Below are 20,264 nucleotides of genomic sequence, written 5' to 3'. Positions count from 1 at the left end.
ATGACCACCAATGGTTCTGGAAGTGCCAGAACAATTTCTTTTCACATGCAGGCTGGGGGAGCGATGGCTTTTCTTCTGTGCTGATGTGTGTGAATGCCGACACAGCACACGGGCAGTCACCATATGCATGTTGGAATGAGTAAAAAGCCAAATGGAGCATGATGCTAGATCAAATGACATACTTTATCTCTCACTTTAAAAAAGCCCCAACAAACTATCAAGATTATTGAAAGCAAATTCTAATCAAAAAACCACTTTTTTTTTCATATGTCCATCCTTTTTTTCTGAGAAGGACCTTCTTTCCTTTGCTACAGATAGATCACAATCACTTTCACTACATTGCTCCTATGTAGCAATGTCCATTGTCTTGTGGAACAAATGTGGAATAAAATAATTTTTCCAGATATGCACAGCTTTGCCAAACTTTAATCAGCCATTTAGGCTAATATTTTCTCTCAAACTCTTATTGATCCCTTCCCTTCCCCCAATTATTTTCTATCTGCGACAGCTTTTGAGAAAGATCAATTGCTTTGTTCACTTGCAGTAATTAGTTCAGTGTCCGTCCTAGAACTCTCAGATCTTGGTCTGAGTGTTGAAAGAGAGCAGGTTTGCTGTGAAGGCTGAATGCTTGCCACATGCCCTTCCAAGGGATCTCTCTCAAATCTAGCAAATGTTTCATTTCTGGAGAAAAAAAATACCAGTTTTTGCACAGACTGGGTAAGCCTAACATCTTGAATCTCAGAGTTGTTATCCAGAAACCTTCAAGTTTCTTCTATCACCTTACCCTGACCAGACCACCTGCTGTCATCAACCTAAGAAAGCTGTGGCCAAGAGCTCGGGAGGTCAGAACGATCTTCTCCAGACTGGCTGCCATGGGCCATTGTCCACAAACAGTGAGTCCCTTAAATTCTCAGAGACAATTCCACAAGTATTTGGGCAATGTGGTTTAAGGTTTAAATGCAGTAAAGTGAAGAAAAATTTGGAAAGGAAATGAGACAGAGACAATGTGATAGGCATTAGGAGTTCTGTTGATAATGGCTGCAGAGTGAAATAGTTGATGCTGAGGATCCAACAGCACAATATAGGCATTTGGGGTTTTATTGTGGAGTGGTGTGAGACTGATCCCATTGACTGTCCATACATCAGCAGCTGGAATCTAAGAGATGCACTGCCTTAGCACATCCTTTGGCTTAGTTCTCAGCTGTAAGGAGTCTAGGTTATGTCCCCTGAGATGTGTCTTCCATAGCATAACAAGTGCAGATGGACAAGTGACAGATTCACTACAAAGTCATTCCTGATTAAAACTAAAGCACTTATGTAGATAGACACAAAGGAGAAAGAGTCCTACGGTTCATTTGTCAAAGTGGCTTTAACTGAAAGCTGAAGATGGCAATGCATTGTTTCAAAAAGGCAGACCAAGGTCAGAAAGGGTGTAGTGGGAAAGGGCCTTAAAAGACTCCTTAGGGAAACATGGAGAAGCAAGAAGGATTTACAAGGGTCTGTGGCTGGATGAGGTAACTGAGAAGGTGATGGAGACAGACTAGAAATTAAGACAGCAGAAAGGACTGGTTGGACAAGAAGAGAACAGAACTACAGAGCAGGGACAAAGAGTAAAAGGGGAGGGAAAAAAAGCTGTATAAAGAAATTTGGTGTAGGGATAGAAAGTAAATCCAGATGGTGATCTGGACTCATGTATTGAGCTCAGGGAAGAATCCTGTAATGGAGACCACCTGGGAGATGGAGATTGGGACTAGGCACCGAATAGAAAAGGCCTGGAACAAATAGGCATGTGTGGTAAAGAGTCAGGCTTGGAAAATTGGGGACTGAACAAGGAGAAGGGAAGAGATCCCAAGCTTTTTTTGAGCAGTCAGAAGAACTGCTGCAACAAATACTTTCAGACCATGGGATGGAATCCAAGGTTTCTGGATCACATCAGAAAATACCTGAAAAAATCACTGGTAAAGTATTTATCTCCTTCCCTTTTAGCACTGATTCAAGCAAAGACAGGCGGTCTATAGTCCTACCAGTTACTTATGCAAGTGGCCAGATCTGTGGCATTTCAAAAATTAATAAAATTTTATTCTCCACAGTTAGAGCAAACCTAGCTGCAATTTCCAAGTGTCTGAATATCTAATTTGCTCAACAAGTTATACACAATTGTACTCTAAAAATCACTTTAAAGATGCATAATTTTAAAGTTCAAAAAGATGGAATAATTACACCACAAAAACTGGATACCAGTAAAGATTTTTTTCTTCTATAATAGGCTCACTGTGTCTTCTGGTTTTTGATTTCTGCCTCTTCCAGAAATCACCTTCTTTTATTTTTAGGCCTAAAGCCAGGATATCCACTCTGCTGTGGAATTGCCTTTTCATCTCCCACAGTTTTTGCTGCTCTTCTACTTTAATTTTCAATAATTATCATGTTAGCCTCTGTCAGTTGTTTAATACTTGCTTTATTAAGCCTTCCAAGTTATTTAAGTTTTGCCTTCGGCATCCAATTTTACTGCCAAAGAGTGAAGCTGGGCATCAGAAAGTTTTGGTTTTATCACAGAAGGATTACACTGTCACTGTGAAATACTCATCAAAAGTCTGATTGCAAGCTTGTAATATCCCACTGATGACTCAAAAGGTTCCTAAAAATGGAATGAACTTTTGGGGGAAGTAATCCATTCCTTTATTCCAAGAAACCACAAGATTTCTAAATATTGTCTGGCAAATAACAGTGCCATCTTTTTTAAATAAATAGGAGCTGAAAAAACTTCTGCATTGATTTTATACCTTCTTTTTCAGTAATTCTGAGAGGTAAAGAAATTTGCCTCTGAGATACCAAAAGCTTATTATTTTTCAAATTTCATAGTTAAAATCTCACCCTTTTTGCTCTGGAACAGTGCTTGACTGCTACCCATCAGCATGCAGGTGATACTCTAACTTTCTATATTCCACCACAAAAACAATGGAGAAGAGTTAAGAATTATGGATATTGTTGCATCACATGACGCAGTCCTGGGACCTCCAGTTCCTGTCTCTCTGAAACTTGTAGGACCCAGGGACAGAGGGCTTTCAGAGCAGCATAGTGGAGATGGGGTGACTAGATGGGTAAATCAAACCTTTCAAGGAAACTCCATAATATGACTTTTCATGCCACACATCTTTTTCACGAATTCTTTCTAACCCAGGAATTTTTTTCCTTTATGGTTTCATGCTATGAGATTAGAAGTCAAACTTTGTCAAAATTACATATCTGAAAGAGGATTTCTTTCAACTCTACTTTCGTTCTGTATTTTCAAGTGAAAATGAAAGAATATATTGCTTACCTCTTTTTCAAAATCTGAAGGAAGTAGCTTGACAAAGTTATCTGGAAAGACACCTCGTCTGCCATTGAGTTCTCCTTCCCACCAACCCACATCAATGCAATCCTACAAAACAGTAAAATAAAATGAACACCACAATGTCCTTGTGCACTGAACAGATTTGTGAGCTGAAGTACTCTTTTGCATAATGTCTTGCCTGTTTGGTAGAATATGACAATTTGCTGGAGTGCCAGGTTAACAGGGTAATCTATCAGATTAAAACTTCAATAACCATCCTGCATTTCATTATCACACAGAGAAGCTAGGAAAGTACAATGAACATGCTGTAAGAGCTCAAGACCCTGTCTGTGTCTAAAACAAAATGCTAGTTCACCATTTGATCTATTAAACAAGTCAGTATTTTGAGCATGCATGACTCTATGTCTCTCTGACTTCATTCTGCAGAAAGACAATAACTTAATTAAACCTCATACATCAAGAGATGAAAAAGCTCCCTTATTTCCCATACTTTCAAAATAAGCTTGACACATTAGAATTATTAAATTCCATCACATTCCAATTAATAAGGCATTATACACCTGATTAATATCAGGCATCACCTTCTTTTTCTGCAGCATTTCTGAGCAGCACAATGCAGAGTGTTTAGCAAAACAATGTACAGATAAATAAGTGAATAAGCAACATCAGTGAGTCTAAATGATAAAAAAATAGTACAGTTATTTTGGTTATGAATAATAATAGTAACAGAAGCCACCTTTTAGAGAAGGTTGAAATTGTTCCTTAAGTCCTCAGTGCTCCATATTCACTTTTTTTTATGTATGTGTTTGCTACATAGAACAACACTTCCTGTTGAGATTTTCCACATGCTTTTTTCCTGAAAGCTCAAGCCGAAACAGCTCAGCTGTTTTCCAAAACACAAATACAGGAAAGTCCCCCATTGTCTGCTCAGTCTTAAAACCACTTCAGCCAATTTTTGCAGTTGGCTCAACATCAGGCTGGCCAACCTTTCCTGATTTCCATAAAATCATTTGTTTCAGCTGCTAAATGGATGACAGAACAATGCAGGTTAATTTAGTGAAGTGTACTTAGTACCAAGTCTTAAAAATATTGTTCACAATGACAGTGCTTGTTGGTATTTTTCTGTAAGTTACAATAGACAATCACTGAATGATATTTGAGAGAAAACTGACTAGCATTAAACATGATTGCTTTTATGCTTTGAGGGTGGTTTTTAGTTACTTTTCTGTTCTAGACTCTTTATTTAGCTTATTTGGTCTCCTGAGTATGTGCTAACTAAACACACCAGCTAAAGAGCCTAGTTTCTTACATGATCTCTGTTTTGGTGTGTTTGGCTTTTTCCCTTCTCCTATCTCAGTATTTTTCTTTGATGTAATGCAGGCAACTAAACAATCCTTTCATTATTTTTTTGATAATTTTTTCTCATGCCTAATCTTTGCTTTTCTGTATTCTCTCTTCTCTTTAGCAGGGTGGCTTCCACCAAGGGAGGATATTTTCTAGGCCTTCCCGCAGTTATTCAGGAGGTATTTACAGGCTCTGTAAAACCTTTGTTAATGAGCAGGGCTGATTCTTGACCAGCTGATGTTTTCAAAACATCTGCTGAGTATCTCCAGGGCTGTCAAAGGCTCCATGAAGGACCAAGATAATCAGCCAGTCACACATGGCACGGGCAGGCACTGTGCAGGATTCTCCTCTCGCTGCGGAGCCAGCACCCCTCATTGCTGGTGTGAAGGCGCTCTCCCACACGGCTCTATCTACGTGCACAGCCTAATAATCCATGCACTCAACTGTTCTATCACATGGTGTGTTTTATAATGCCCTCCACCCCTACACCGTTAATCTAAAATTGCCTAAACATTTATGACCCAATTTAGATTTTGCAAAATATTAAGAATAACTCAAGCACCCAGAGGTGAAAAGCTTATGCTTCAACTGATTGCACAGCTTAGTGCTAGCTAATAATCCTGACTGAACAGCACAAGACATCACATATATTCTTTTTAGGTCGGATATTTTTACGCTCTTAGGAAACCCAAATATTACTCCTACTTCTTCATTTTATTAACACATGTGAATTTTTTGTTTGATGCTTTTTTTAAAGCTCATTTGTTTTCATGAAGCTGTTGTTTGTGTCACACATCCATAAATCCCAAACAGCTGCAGATTTGCTTTTTTTCCCCTCTCCAGCTTGTCACTCAGGCTTATGCAGCCAATCACCACGACAGATTTTCATACAGTAAGTAAATCTCTTTAGGTAGTTTCTCTTTAATTTTCTCATTTACTTCACTTGCAAGAGGAGGCTTATGCATCACTGAGAAAAAGATAAAGAGATTTCAGAAGTTAAAAGCTAGTGATGAGGTCTGCTGAAGAATCTCCATGGTGGTGCCCTCCTGCTACCCACAACTTCAGGCTTGCCATGCCCCCCAGCACCCTCTGGAAACCAGCCTAAGGTGCTGGTAGCAGGTAGGTCTTCATTGTGGGACAAACCAGCACACAAGCACACCTGAGTTACAGCTGCACAAGCTGCCACAAGTACTGACAAAGGGCAGAGCTATGAAGCACAATCAAGGCAGCGTGATCAAAACTATGTGTCTGCTTGTGAACACTGAGCAAAAACCACTCCAATTCTTCCAGATTGCCATCAGCCATGCAATCTTAACCATAGTCTTTTTTAACATATCTTCATGTGTTCAAGTACAGCAAAATGGCTGTAATTTCAAAATGCAAATTTTATAGAAAAACTGTCAAGCAATCCAGTATCAAGATTGACAAATCTTTATTAACGACCCAAAATTTATTAACAAACTAAATGGATCTCTGCTTTATCTCCATGCTATCTTGTCAAACTCATATAACAATGTAAACAAACAAAAAACAGATGATAAAATATCCCCAAAGTCCTTTGAAAAAAAATGTATTCCAAGTACTAAAAATGCATTTTAGTTTCCTTTAAAAAGAGAAAACCGACAAAATATTTACGAAACTGAAGAGTAAGACATGGCAAAAAAGATACTCCAGGTACTGGAGTTCATCAGGTTAGGTGCTAGCTGGGTCAACATTTAGCTACGGTAAAAATCAGCTCCTACCAAAGCTTAATTCGGAGACTATACCCATGTTCTCGTTGCAGTGACACTGCAATCAAAAATTTCAGAGCGATCCATAGCTGGTTCACATTGCCAAGTCTGCTTTGATTGTTCAGGCAGAGGCAGATTAATGAAACAGGGAAATTAAAAATCTTGAGGGAGATTTTGGTATTTTCTCATTAAAATACAAATCTTGGGTTTATCCTCATTTCCAGTGAAGTAAAATCACAAAGCAGTTTAGGATGAAAATGACCTCCAAGATCAATTCCACCTCTAAACCATGTCCCTAAGTGCCACATCTACATGTCTTCTAAATATTTCTAGGGATGGAGAGTCAATCACTTCCCTCGGCAGCCTGTTCCAGTGCTTGACAACTCCTTTGGTGAAGAAAGTTTTCCTAGTATCTAGTCTAAAACTCCTCTGGCACAACTCGAGGCCTATTGCTTGTAACTTGGGACAGCCTCACACTGATTATACCACGGCACCTGGAAATGTGGACAGTCACAGAGGAGATGTTCCTGCTATGCTGGGCAGGAACTTGCTGCCATTGCCCCCTGTCCCTTCAGTCACTGTGTCCAGCCAGGCAGAGCGAGGATAGAGAATCCTCCATGTCATGCATCCTGTCTGCCCATTGTCTGCCCGCTGGGCCTGCTCCAGGGAAGGCAGGGTGTGATTCCAGCTGTCACATCCATTTGAAATCCATTCTAATTCCAAGCTCAGCAGTTCCCAAATAAAGGATAAAAAAACTAAATACACTGGATTTACCAGCAACATTCATTTTGTGCAAAGTATTTGGGCAAAGAATTGGATAAAACATAGTGAAGGGAAAGACTGAGGTGTTAAGGAATTTTTGAGAAGAGATGTTTCAACTTTATAAGAAATAAATATTACACAAAATATAAGGTAGTAAAATGTCAGCCTGGGCTGAAACATTTACATAAGTCAGAGGAAAGGATAAATGTGGGAGAAATGGCAACTACTAGAAAATCAGAATTTAGCTAACTATTGTCAACATGTTGCCAAGAATTTTAAGAGTATGCACAAGTGAACTAAAAAACATCAGTCCTTTTCTTGACGTGAAGAATAAGAAGAACTGTTCTTCATGGAAATAGCAGTGAGACATGCAAGCTGTGAATAAAATTGGAAGAGGGAATCATCTGGAGAAAACAGATTTTTTTTTTTTCAGAAGGGAATGTTGGAACAACCTCAAAAAAGAAAAAATACAAACCCAAACAAACGGTAAAACAAGAAAGGTAAAAACACAGCTCCATTCTGAAACTTACGTCTGTGGTGACTAAAAGGGTAGGACCAGAGGAGAGGAAAAGAGAGAGGTATGTGAGTAGACAGCCCAGCCAAAAGCCATACAGAGATACTTTAACACAGACAAAGAAAGTTTCCATACAGAGCACCAGATTTATCACACTGTTACTGAATGGAAGTGAAATACAGTGAGATACATAAGTGGTGTTGGCAGCACAAGATCATGGCTTAGTCACCTTCTAGCAGCTGCAGTGATCCTGCAGCCACTCTCACAGCGACAAAGAAAAGTCATAAAATAGTAGAGTCATGCTTTCTCCTCTTCTGGGTGAAAGAATCATGACATTGCTTGGTCTCTCATGCACACAGTATCCTACATTAAAAGGTTTCTTAGCAGCAGAACTACCGCTCTTGTATTAGAGCAAACACTGTGCTGTTCCTTCCCTGGGTGCTCTCAATTCAACAGGAAAAAAGCAGAAGATAGTGGAGATTGAACAAAAAGCCCCAGCATAAAGCACCTTATGCTCCACAGTCTAAAACATACTCCACTCTGCACAGAAGCAGCTATACCCAGACAGACACTACTGACTCGACACTGGCCCATGTCATCTCCTCAGCTCAGGAGTCCAGCTGCTCACCAGACAAGAACACAAACTTCCCTTCAGTCAAACACCATCACTGGTTTTCTTTGATGGTAAAAGAGGTGACAATGGAGGTGGATAAGGCAGAGCTGTCAGTCCTCTTTGGTACCTGATACCACAGTCAAGACCATGAAATGAAAAGACTCAAGTTCATACCTGGCAGGTGACATGTGTCTCTCATGCCAAGTTGTGTCCCAGCTACAAACTTGGTGGTGACTGATTACCCCACTACACAAACATGACTGACCTCTCCCTGCTGGAAATGCTTACAGCTTCACAGCCTTTCCCTCTGCTGCAAGGAGGCAGGAGCTTCATATGCCCCAAAGACACAGGGGGGTTCATATAAAGGTCTCACTCTTAAAAAACCAGACTTGGTTATTAGAGATGGGTTTATTTCTGGCCCACACTGCTATTTGCACTCTAGGCCTGAGCCAGATGAAGGGAACATGAGGGAAACCAACACTTTTGCTGAAAATGCAAAGCAGCACTTCTGGTTGTGAACATATTTATAATAAAAGTCTACTATTTGTATTTTTTTTCATTATTTTGCCAGGAGTCAATAAAGCATGCAAAATTACTACAAGTTAAATGTCAGACATGCTCCTGTGTATGTTTTCTTCCAAGTACTGTGCATTATTTTACCTTTTTTTTCTATTTTTTTTCTTTAAGCCACTTACAGGTGTGTTACTGTATGCTACGAGACTGCTCTTAATCACTCAAATAAAAACCTGTAGCTACTTGGCTCTGGGTTTAATGTTCATTATAATGTGTTCAGAAGCCCACTGGACATGTATCTCGATCATCACTGCAGCCAGCTGCAAGTGCATCAAGATTGCTCTCTCCAGCATTAGCAGCCATCTGATATTGGGAATCTACCAACAGCTGAGGAATTTCTGCAGCTTTACCAAAATACAAGGAAGCCTGAGAGGAAGCAGGCATCCACTGCTGCAACCATGCTTTCCACTTCACTTTAGGGGCAAAGATGTTTTCTGCCTTTTCTTCCAAAGCAGCCAGGCCTTCAAGGCAGCATCCACTCCCCTCCTTGCTACCTTTGGAAGGACTATTTCAGGGAGTGCTGTGGCCCAAGTTCATCTCTCCACTCCCTAATCTATCTTCCAAGCTGCCCCTAGAAAAGAGGGAGGCTTTTGTCAGTATAAGTAAATGAGAGATTTTTTCTATTCCCCAAGGTCACAAAATGAGTAATAAGCTATGTAATTATCTCCTCTCCTATCCATGACTTGAACTGCAGCTGTGTAAACTCTTGAAGAAATACATCTGAAAAAGGCCAATCTTCTCATCTGTAAATAGGACTTCTGTTTTTCTGAGGGAGCTGATTGCTGCACAGTCTGGTCCTCTGAACATGATGGTACTTTGCAATACTGCTAAAATATGAAGCTGTAGTTTAGGCATCAACCCACAATTGCTCGATTTTTCAGCTCTTTGATTAAAAGTTTTTGATTCAGAAACATTTCATCATACAGATTTCATCATTACAGCTAGGAGAGAAAGCAACACCAAGAACAAGAAAAAGCAAGCCTCCAGAAAAGTATATGTGAAGTGTATACTGTAGTGTCTGTACTGAAATACACCATAATGGTGCAGGGTTGGAAAAAGTAAAATTTTTCTGGAAATCTGTAGTTCCTTACAAAATAATAATAATAAAAATCACATTATTCAGAAAGCCATGAATCCCTCTTATGCTTGCACTGGGAGCTTTCATGTGTCAGCTCTGCTGTGCTGGCAGCCTCCCATTAAATTACTGCTAACCCCTTTGTAAGCAATCTCTCCAGAAATCTTTTGACAACAGCTAGCCAACCTCGTCATTTAAAGAAAAACAAACCACCTTTAATGCAAACAAAACGTGTCTATTGGACTTTTCAAGACATACACACAGAGATACACGTAACATACAAAGGCTTCTGAATTTGAGGATTTAAGGCCTCATTGAAAGACGAATCTGGAGGACAAATGCTCTCCACCATTCAGCCCACCCATGCAGGGCACCTGTGGGGCCTCCAGGCTTGACTGCAGTGCTGGGGCCAAGAGGTCCCAACTCTCACAAACACTGGAGAAGGTCACTGGACAGGCTCTGTGATTTTCAAACTGTCCTTAAAAACACATCAGATCTTCATTAATACAACCTCAGCATTTGGGGGAAACAACAGAATCATGTTAAATCTGGGTGAAAAAAAGCATTTTAATAATATTAAAATATCTTTCTTTAGAAATTCTTGCTACATTCAGTGTCATGGTGCTGAAACCAAGACAGATCATTTTCAAAATCCAATTTTATTTTAAGAGTTAGAAACTAATTGATTTTAGAGTCTTCATCAGTTCTCATTAAAGTTGGTAAAATATGTATGAATGAAGGAAAGCATCTCTCTAGAGGCTTACATTACACTCACGTTGTGCTACCTAGGACTTCTCCAAATGATCAGTCCAAAATTTGTTAAATTCTGTTAAAGAAAATGGTTATGATTTAGAGCATCTGGTTAGTAATCAAGTACTCCTTGGCAGAAACATGATTTTAAAATCTGTCAATTAGACAGAATGAATCTCTCAACAACTACCTAATGAGAGAGAATTTAGATAAAAGAGACAGCCCAATGGACAATAAATTCATCTTCTGAAGCAGTCCTGGAGAAAACCCATTTTCCCTTTACATACTTCTTGCAAATACACGCAGATTATGAAATATTGAAAGAAAAGCATGAAAGGAAACCTCTCAGTCTGGCTCTGTTTGGCCCCTAACCCAGGGGGTTATCCTGCTCAAATCCTTAACCTATCCAAAAAGCCCCAAGTCCTGCATGGAACCTTCCCAGCTCCTGTCAGTTCTCATGCCCAAGACACACATCTGATGATGCCAGTTGCATCTTTTAAAGCTTAAGGAGTCAAACAGGAAGATTTTTATTTATCCATAAGCTCCAAGGCTCTATTAAGAAATTCCCATGTCAGCATTGTGTGGAAGGAAACAGGAAAGATAGTCAGAAATTAGACATTATTTCAGCTCTGGTTACACTACTCTGTCCAGGCTGCGGTTTTTACTGGAAGGCACAACAAGAAGACACCTCTCCAGAAGACAAAGTCTGTGCGAAAATTTGCCCCAGTTATTGAACTCTGCAAAAAAGAAACTGGCTGGGAATAATGAATGACCTGCAATACCCAGGATGTTAGAGCAGAGGATCTAACAGAGCAGATGTATTTTTTTCTGTTAAATCTGTTTCAGGCTAGGTCTAACCTTTTGACTTTACATTCTGTGACTAAATAGTTTAATCAGTAATGAGGCTAAAAAGCTTTGATGAAATATTTGTACAAACAAGAAGAATTAAGTTGCTTATTGAACAAAACAATCTCTTCTGAGGATTCACTTCATTTGCAATGTTCAGTCAGCAGAATTATCGTGGAGAAATAAATATGTTCCACATCATAAAACTCTAACACTCCAATACTGAAATTAAAACTAAATTAGCCAATACAAACATGAAAGGTGGTGCTAGTAATAGACATAATTTATGCCTCTGATGAGCCAAGATAAAATATTTACGTAATTACATTTTCTGTATTTAGAAAGATTATAAAAACCTAGAAAAAAACATTTGAAGGATTATTTAATGCTATTACTACTTAGATGGAAGACATCTTAGGACCAGAGTCCTAATTACAATTACAAATTACTTGGTACTCTATGTGCATTTTTACTTCCCCTTGAAATAGTTTTCCCTACCCTGAAAAGGTTGGACTTCAGCTAACACCATCAAGCCAGCAGGTGAACCCAACATTCAGAATAAAAGAAAGGATGAAGCTAAGCAGTGAATCTAAAGCCCACACTGTGAGCAATAATCACAGTTTTTCAGACACCTCAGCATTTCAGCAATATCTTTTCTAAGTAGAAAAAAAGATTCTTTCCTTTTTTATCTCAAAATATGTCACCTTTTTAGATTAGCTTGGCTGTGTTAAACACACTTACAAACAAAACACCCTTCAAATGATGCAAACCTCGAAGCATTGCATGCATGAGGGATCCTGCCACTTTACCTACATAGCTTGGCATGAACTTACATCTGTCAAAATTCAAATTTGGGACTTCCCATGAACAAAAGAATCCCCTTCTTTTGAAGGTACTGTTGGTTGGTTGTTATTACCACAGTTGGTAATAACAAGAACAGGAAAAGAGAACTTCAGTGTGTACTTTAAAAAAATATTATAAATATACTGATGAGATCAGCATTTGCACGCTGGCTGTTCCTCTCTCCCTGGACTAATCACAGGCTTAACAGCTTATTTAAGTGCTCAGCTCAAACATTTGTGTTTCAGTAATGTTTCTAAAGATACCAATGAAAAGTAAGCTGCACCTGGTACCTGATTAAACATTGTCAGGCTTTGTCTCTACACAGACCTAACTTAATGTTCCACTGCTAATTGCAGTAGCCAAGAAATGCTGCAAGGTATGAATAAGTGTTACAGAAATTATTTATAAACATTTAAAAGTCTCGGCCAAGGACAAGGTTCAAGCAAGAGGAACTACTCCCAGTCTGTTTTCCATAATTTACTGATTATATAAAATAATTTTAGAAAATGAACACATTTATTTATTTGATTATCAGTGTGCCCACAAGTTTTATATAACTGCTTTATATCGCTCATTTGAGGAAACACTCATGCTTCCGTGCAATGACACAAGTGTTACCCCAGGCACTTGCTGCTCACGTTGGCAGTATGTCAAACTGGGCTCATTTTGCAGCACCTATCCCAGCTGCCATCATTCATGGCATCGTGGCTTGAAACCCAGAAAGAATCCAAACCTCCTAATTCCTATTAGTCAAAACCTACAGGGGAAAGTTTCAGGTCAGGATAAAGCCACCTTACTGCTATGCCAACCTCTCAGCAAGCTGCTGGGGCAGTCCCACTCCTCCATCACCCTTCCCTGCTGACACGCCCCTGTGTGTCCTGTGGTTGCCAGATGCGAGGCAGAAGGGCAGGAGAACCATCCCTTTCAGCAGCCACCGACCATCCATCATGTAAAACTGCACCCTCAGCATGCACAATACGCAAAATAATTTCTTGTATGGAATCAGCAGTGTCGCTACAAGCAGCTTTACCAATCAGAGGAGGAGGCAGGACGTCCTGGGGGAAAAACTGGTGCCAAGGGAAGTAGTGAAGAGTAGGGGACAAGGAACACAGAAAGCAGATTAGGTACAGCTGCTAGGTCTGGCCAAAGATGAATAATTCATGGATATCTCAGGAGCCTTTATCATACTGTTCTTTCTGAGGGAAATATCTATTTATTTCCAGAGGCAAGAAGTAAGTGCCTTTATTGCTTACATGCTTCTCTTTAAACACAAAACATGAAAAAATCTTTCTTAAAGCTATCATAAAAGCCTTCTTAAAGCTGGGCATTATTTAATGCTTACTTATTGTATTCCTTTTAGTTTCTGTATGCAAGATTGCTGCAGAAGTTACAAATGTGCAAAATATCTTGTATTAAAACCCCAAAAAAGGGCATCTGCATGTCCAAATATTCAGTGTCAACAAAAGTTCATTCTGCTGCTCTGACAGAAAGCCACTTTTTTTATTTTACTAAACCAGATCATACTTTCCCCTGCATAACCTAAATTTTTTTGCATGGTTATATTAGTAAACTAATTTCTACAAATGAGCTTAAAGCTTGATTTTAGCTGTCAATCAATGAAAAACAAAATTACCTATCATGAAATATGACTACTTTTTTCCTTTCTTTCATAGGAAGAAAGAGACAATCCTAAACATTATTTTGAAAGAGACAGTCTTAATCTACCACATTTCTGCTTGGAAAATTTCTGTTTTCTCACCAATTAGATGTATTTTAATGACCTCAAATATTATCATTCTGTTGGTTTGTTCTTCTCCATAGAGGGGGAAAAAGTGAAGATTTCATCTTAATAAGGAAGAATTAGTGATCCTACCTATTAGCTCATATTTAAAGAAAAACTTAATTTCCATAGCCAAGGTTTGCAAAATATGTGTGTGTTGTTTGTAATTAAAGCCATACAGAAAAATTCAGTAATGAACAAAACCCCACAGAAACAATTTCTGGCAACAGAGATTTCTATGCTAATGACTCCACAGCCCAGTAAAATGTTTGACTGAGTATCAGCAAGTGTCCTTCTCTATCACACTGTCTGCTTCCTGCTCCTTCCCCTGCTCACGGCCTCAACTCACTGGCAAGATTCTCGAACATAGCACTTACTAATTTCATCCCTTTAGGAGCCTCCTGCATCCGTTAGAGCAGCTGTTTTCCTTCACAACCCTGCCCAGCTGACTTCGCCTTGGCAATCACTCCGCTAAAGAAAGTGCTCTGGACAATTACCTCCCGCACCAGGATGAGCATTTAAAGATGTTGTAAGAGAAAAAAGCAGTAGAATTGTTTTGGCAAAAGAGCCACACTCGACTAACTGCCTAGAAATACAGGCAGGGTTAAATTAACAGCCTTGTGGCTACCCCAAGGATTGGGCAGTATTAAACACTCTGCATAAGGACAGATTCCACAGGGACTAACAGAGCACCACTGCAACAGTGACAAAAGGACATGATGAAAGAGACTATCAAGACTGAATCTCGTTGAATTGTTTCCTTATACTCTTTGACTCACCTGTAGTTACTTGTCTATCTTATCACTTTACTGCATATGCTTCAGGGCAGGAACTCACTAAATGTACAGCATTTTGCACCACAAAACTTGCAAATCTCACAATAAATTATTAACAATAACACCAAAAGCAAATCCAAGCTTTGCAAAAAGTGATTGCCATTATGCTTATTTTTAAAACTAGGTTTGTGGCTCTTTGCTCCTCCGGAACAGAAGTAAGCTCTACAAATTGGGTTGCCATTAAATATCTGGATTCTCATTAAATATCTAGACCAGATAAACCATCATGTAGGTTTTTCACTAGTGATTATGCTATCGTGTCTTTCATGATACCAATGCACTTACTTCACTAGTACTGTTTGAATAGCGTCAGCACAATCACCTTATAAACTCAGAATTAGCAGAATTGCCCCTGATACCGGTACTGTCCACTGCTACTCTCATAATAAAGGTTCAGGTGAGGATATCCTTCTGTTGCTTTCAGCTTTTCAAACCTGCAATAATTTTTGAAGCAGGTAGTTTTATTTATCCAGACCATTTTCATTCCTGGGAACAAAGTGATCTTTACTGCCTAGAGCTCAGGCAGATTGATGCACTGCAATGAAATCTTCCACATCCCTGCAAACAAAACTGCTTTTGAATGAGTGCACAGCTTCCAGTGTGTGCTTGATGTATTTGCTTTGAAATTATGTAGCATTTCTATTGGTTCCTCACACAGGTCGTTTTCTGTGTGCCAGTGAAGTCTTCAGAATCCTATGCATTTTGTCATAATTTACCAAAGCTATTAATAAATTTGTAGAAAAGTAGCTCTAGTAGCTATGTCTAAGAGGGCTAGAATAAAAAGTCCTGTAAAATTTTCATGATGACAGTTGAAAATGTCACATGAATCTTCTGCTGCTTAGAAGAAACTATATTTATTACAAATACAATCTCCAAAATGAATATTTGAGCATGATAAAAGACCCGTTTGCCACTCTCTTTCAGCTGCAGGGTGTAGTCATTACCAGTGTTCTTGCCCATACCCAAATGCTGTCAGGAATATTTTGAAGACATTAAAAAAAGTTACCTAAAGAACATAAATATTTGACAATACAAAAATAACCTACAGTGTCAATCTCATGGCCTCTTGCCATTCACAATTTTCATCTTATGAACATATCTAATCATCAAAATGCACAACCATCACCTTAACTGTACAAGTAAAATTACTGTATTTTGCTTTTTATTCTCTTTCTTTCACAGATGTATTTTTCTTAGACTCCTTTTCTGCAAAGCAAAGGCACCAGGTCTATCAGTTTATTGCTTGAAGTTCCTACTTTTATGTTACAATTCTGAGCAATATTTTTGGGTCTTTTAAAATATTCTGCATGAAGGTATTAAAGGACTACCATTTGCCCACTTTTATTCTCACTTATTAATAAATAAAAGCTTTTCTAGGTATTTACAAGGGTATTTGCCTCACTGGGGAAAAGAAGGAAAGAAAAACCTTTTCCAGAAATTTTTGGAATAGATGTATGTGAAGTTTCTGCTTTTCTTCAGTCTTTTAGCTACATTTTAACCTATGAGGAAACAACTAAGATATGTTTGGACTCTATCTCATAGTGTATATTTTCCAAATAATTGGCAATTATTTTTGGTTATCAGTTTTGCATAATGCCATCCTTCACCCTATATCTCCCCAAATACATGCCATTCTGGCCTGTAAATGATCAGCCTCTACTGACTCTCTGCAGTGCTTAAGTGAACCTTTCCAGCACATTCTCCATGTGATTAGGGAGGTCATTTGTGATTCAGCAAATCTGTTCAAAGTATTCTTTGGCTATTTCAAAGAAACCTCAGATATTCAAATTATCTTATCACAGAGACCTATAGGGAAGTTCTGACCAGTTTGTGATTCAAAATCTCAACATCCATCAAAACAGAGTAGAACTTAAACAGATTTGCAAAAGCCATGACAGAAAAAAACATTGGTTGGCTCTTTATATTTGGTAGATATTTTATGACCTTGATTTTGTGATGTTGACAAAGGGACTTTTATAAGTAATTCAACTGAATAAAAGAGAGAAATCTGCTATACCCTTATCCCTTTTATCTGTGGGGCACTGTTAAAATGGTGATTTTGAATTCTGCATTTACTGATTCTACACCTTTCCACAAAATTAGGTCTTAGCATTTTAAGATGAATATCAGACCAACAGCTTCCTCCCACACCCACTGTCACACATGTGTGCACCTGTACACAGCCTCTGGTAGTAGCTTCCCATTTAGCTCATTTGAGCCATCCCCTTTTTGTCTTAGCACCTATCAAGTGCTATCTCAGCTTTGCACTTTTAGATTATTATAATGCATTTTACATTATTTTCATGAGATTTCTCTCCCATTCTTCTGTCACTCACTCATTACTTCAGCCACTCCCACACATTCTCACCAATGCTGCTGTTTTCAATTAAATGCAAATTTAGCATGAGTTAAAATTATGAGCCTTCAACACTCCTATGGATCTAACTGTGGGAAAACAGATTAGTCCAGTGACAGACTTTCTATGCTGGGAATCTGTATCACTTTTTGGTTTTAGTGATTTCAACAAAATACATTATTTTACGGTAATGCATCTGTGGTTGATACCCATCTGTTTTCCTTAAAAGTACCAATCTTCTCTCTTTGGGGCTAGATAATTGGGAAGAATAAATGCTGTCTAATGCTTTCCAGCAAAGAAAGCAAAACCTGCAAAACAATTTATTATAAATAAATTAAAAGAAACTCTGTAATCTGATAGCAAAGCAAAGCTATGATAATAGCTTCTGAAGCATTCCATATGTTTCTATTTGATGCCTCTTAGCATGGCTCACTAGCTGGTCATGTAAGTGTGGTGATTTGAACTCCAGGTAACTCTCTAGCAGAAGCCATTAGTGGGCAGAAAGGTGAGGCTGACTTTGTTATTGTTGACTAAAAGAAAAACGACAACAGACATCTGTTTCAGAAGATCTGGACTAAAATAAAGTTACTGTATTATGTGGTAGAGCATAAAGGAGACCCCACTGTTTTCAGAACTCTACAGCAAGGACCCTGATGCCACATAGACTGAATTTTATTTTTAAACTATGTGTTAAAAACAGATGAAGAAACCCCACAAGTCTGACTGCAACGAGGTCTGCAAAGCACAAAAGGATCTGCAAAGTGACTGCTTGTTAAGCACTGTTTCTTCAGTGGCTCAGATCAGTTCAGACACCGAATAAAAAGGCATCCATAGAGAAACATCAGGCTTTTGTGCATTGAGATCCCCCGCTCTCTAGAGGCGTGGGTTTATGTAAGTGTTCATAGATGTGACATGACACAGAAAAAGAGAAGAAAATTAAATAAAATGTCTGCAATGGCTTGTTATCACCAGGCTGGAGAGTAGAAGGACAGGGCTAGCAATAGCATATTTACTGTTCCAAACCATTCTCTCTGTGTGGTTTGGAGAACTGATCAATATGGTCAAATCATCAGCTAGTTATTCTAAAAGACAAGTATCTTTCCACTGTGGGGGCAGAGGCAGAGGAAAGAAGAAAATGGGAAAAAGCAAGCAAATGAAATCTCACATTGAAACCTCAGTAATGTAATTGTCTTTTTATCTATGCTTGCTGGTGAACACAGCTCCACCCAGAGACCAGCCATCTCAGAGAATTAAATCAGCCTGGTCAATAAAGCATAAAGTAGACAGGAGCAACATCTTAAAAGCCATTTTCATGATCAGAAACACTGTTAAATACTCACATGAGAACATTCTAAATCAGGCAAAGCTAAACAGCTCTACAAACAAGCTAAACAAAAGTCAGTGAGGGCAAGTCACTAAAGGATATTTAATGTACACAATTAATTTTTACATTTGCAGTTTCTCTTCCTACCAAATGTCTGATTACTTTTCTTTGCTTACATGCATATTGTTCAGGACAAAGATTATGTCCTCTAGGATTGAAAATAGCTTAGTTTGTGGCAAACACTGCCTCAGACGTACTTCCCAAGATTTTGGGTTTTTTTCACCCAGTGCCAAATTGTTCAGTCAAATAACAATTTCTTATGAAACGTATCAATTATAGAAATCATTATTTTCTTTCATATAAGCACAAACAAAAGCAGAAGTATCGTGTACATTGTTATGATTCATCTTCCTCATGGAAAATCCCCAGCCTTTTCTAGTTTATAGATTTTTTTCCCACAAATATTTATGTCCAGCAATCAAAAACTTTTGAACAAACTGTAAAATCTTCAAACAGGAGCAGGAAATTAAGTGCACCTAAATTATAATCTGTTCTTTGTAACATGGTGCACAGCTCTTCTAAAAGAAAACCAGCTGTTTACTCAGCATCTCACCCTATGGCTTTTGAAGATTTAGTATAAATCCTGGCACTGGTTTTTCATTTCTAATCTTGAATAATTTAACGTAATTTTAAAGAAAAAACACAGATCTAAAATTATTTATTTTCTGTTCTATCATCTTTTTCTACTTTACCGGAGTGTTAAGGGTGGCTACATTTTAAATGTTTAGTTCAGTAAGTTAATTCAGGCACATTATCTCAATCTAACCCAAAAATCTAATTCACAGTTCCTGCAACAAAAATAACTCAGACACCTAAGAGAGATATTCAAAGCTCCTGCTTTCTTGAATCTTCCAGTTTATTCTCTAAGCCATTATGTTTGTTACAGGGATTAATTTACAATTTATGTCGAGCTGCCAGCAGATTCAAATTAAAATTAATTGTATAACTTTGTAGACTCAAGAGTACACATTGGCTGTTCTTTGCTTAACATTCATTATCAGGGTAAGGCTCTAAAGCACAAGAGGAAGGGAGATATAGAGCTCTGAAGTCTGTGTAATGCTTCACTGTCACACTAGTATAGGTTTAGCAACAACACTGTCAAAGGCACAAATACTAATTTTATGCCAATTAAATGATGTCAATTTAAAAAATTGTATCACTGCTTATAGGAGAAAAATATTGCTTTTACCTTACTGATAAGTGTGACAACATCACCTTCCCGGATTGTGAGTTCATCATCGTTCTGTGCTTCATATGGAAATATCACTTTGCAATACTCCTTGTCTGAAAGGAAGAACATTCACTGTGATAAATTATCACTTTATAACAACTGTTTATTCAAGGGTGAATAATCTTCATAAAATATTCCATTAGTGTCTCTTTGTGCTGCCTTATTTCCTTGCCATCTTTCTCTTTGTATTTTAGACCTTCATAAACAATATGAAATATTTAAACAACTGCACACTGATAAGCATTCCCACACACGTCATCCAGGGAGTCAGCTCTGTAGCTCCTAGAACCATTATC

The 20,264-nt window shown here is 38.4% G+C and overlaps 1 protein-coding gene across 10 annotated transcripts in view; it reads right to left on the bottom strand.

The window, feature by feature from the left end:
• Nucleotides 1-20,264, bottom strand: part of SH3KBP1 (SH3 domain containing kinase binding protein 1) — a 189,173-nt gene that overhangs the window by 32,393 nt on the left and 136,516 nt on the right. For all 10 annotated transcript variants that reach the window (XR_001860063.1, XM_017728444.1, XM_017728445.1 and 7 more), the window contains 2 exons: nt 19,927-20,021; nt 3,317-3,418 (listed from right to left, as the gene is read on the bottom strand). Coding sequence is in view for 9 of the 10 variants with exons in the window: in XM_017728444.1 (XP_017583933.1) it covers nt 3,317-3,418; nt 19,927-20,021 (197 nt within the window). In the remaining variant the exon portion in view is untranslated. The remainder of the gene's footprint in view (nt 1-3,316; nt 3,419-19,926; nt 20,022-20,264) is intronic.

The sequence above is a fragment of the Corvus brachyrhynchos genome, unplaced genomic scaffold (genome assembly GCF_000691975.1).
Source record: "Corvus brachyrhynchos isolate BGI_N302 unplaced genomic scaffold, ASM69197v1 scaffold11, whole genome shotgun sequence".
NCBI lineage: Eukaryota > Metazoa > Chordata > Aves > Passeriformes > Corvidae > Corvus > Corvus brachyrhynchos.
Note: the sequence above shows the minus strand (reverse complement) of the source record. Positions and strands in the feature narration are given on the sequence as shown.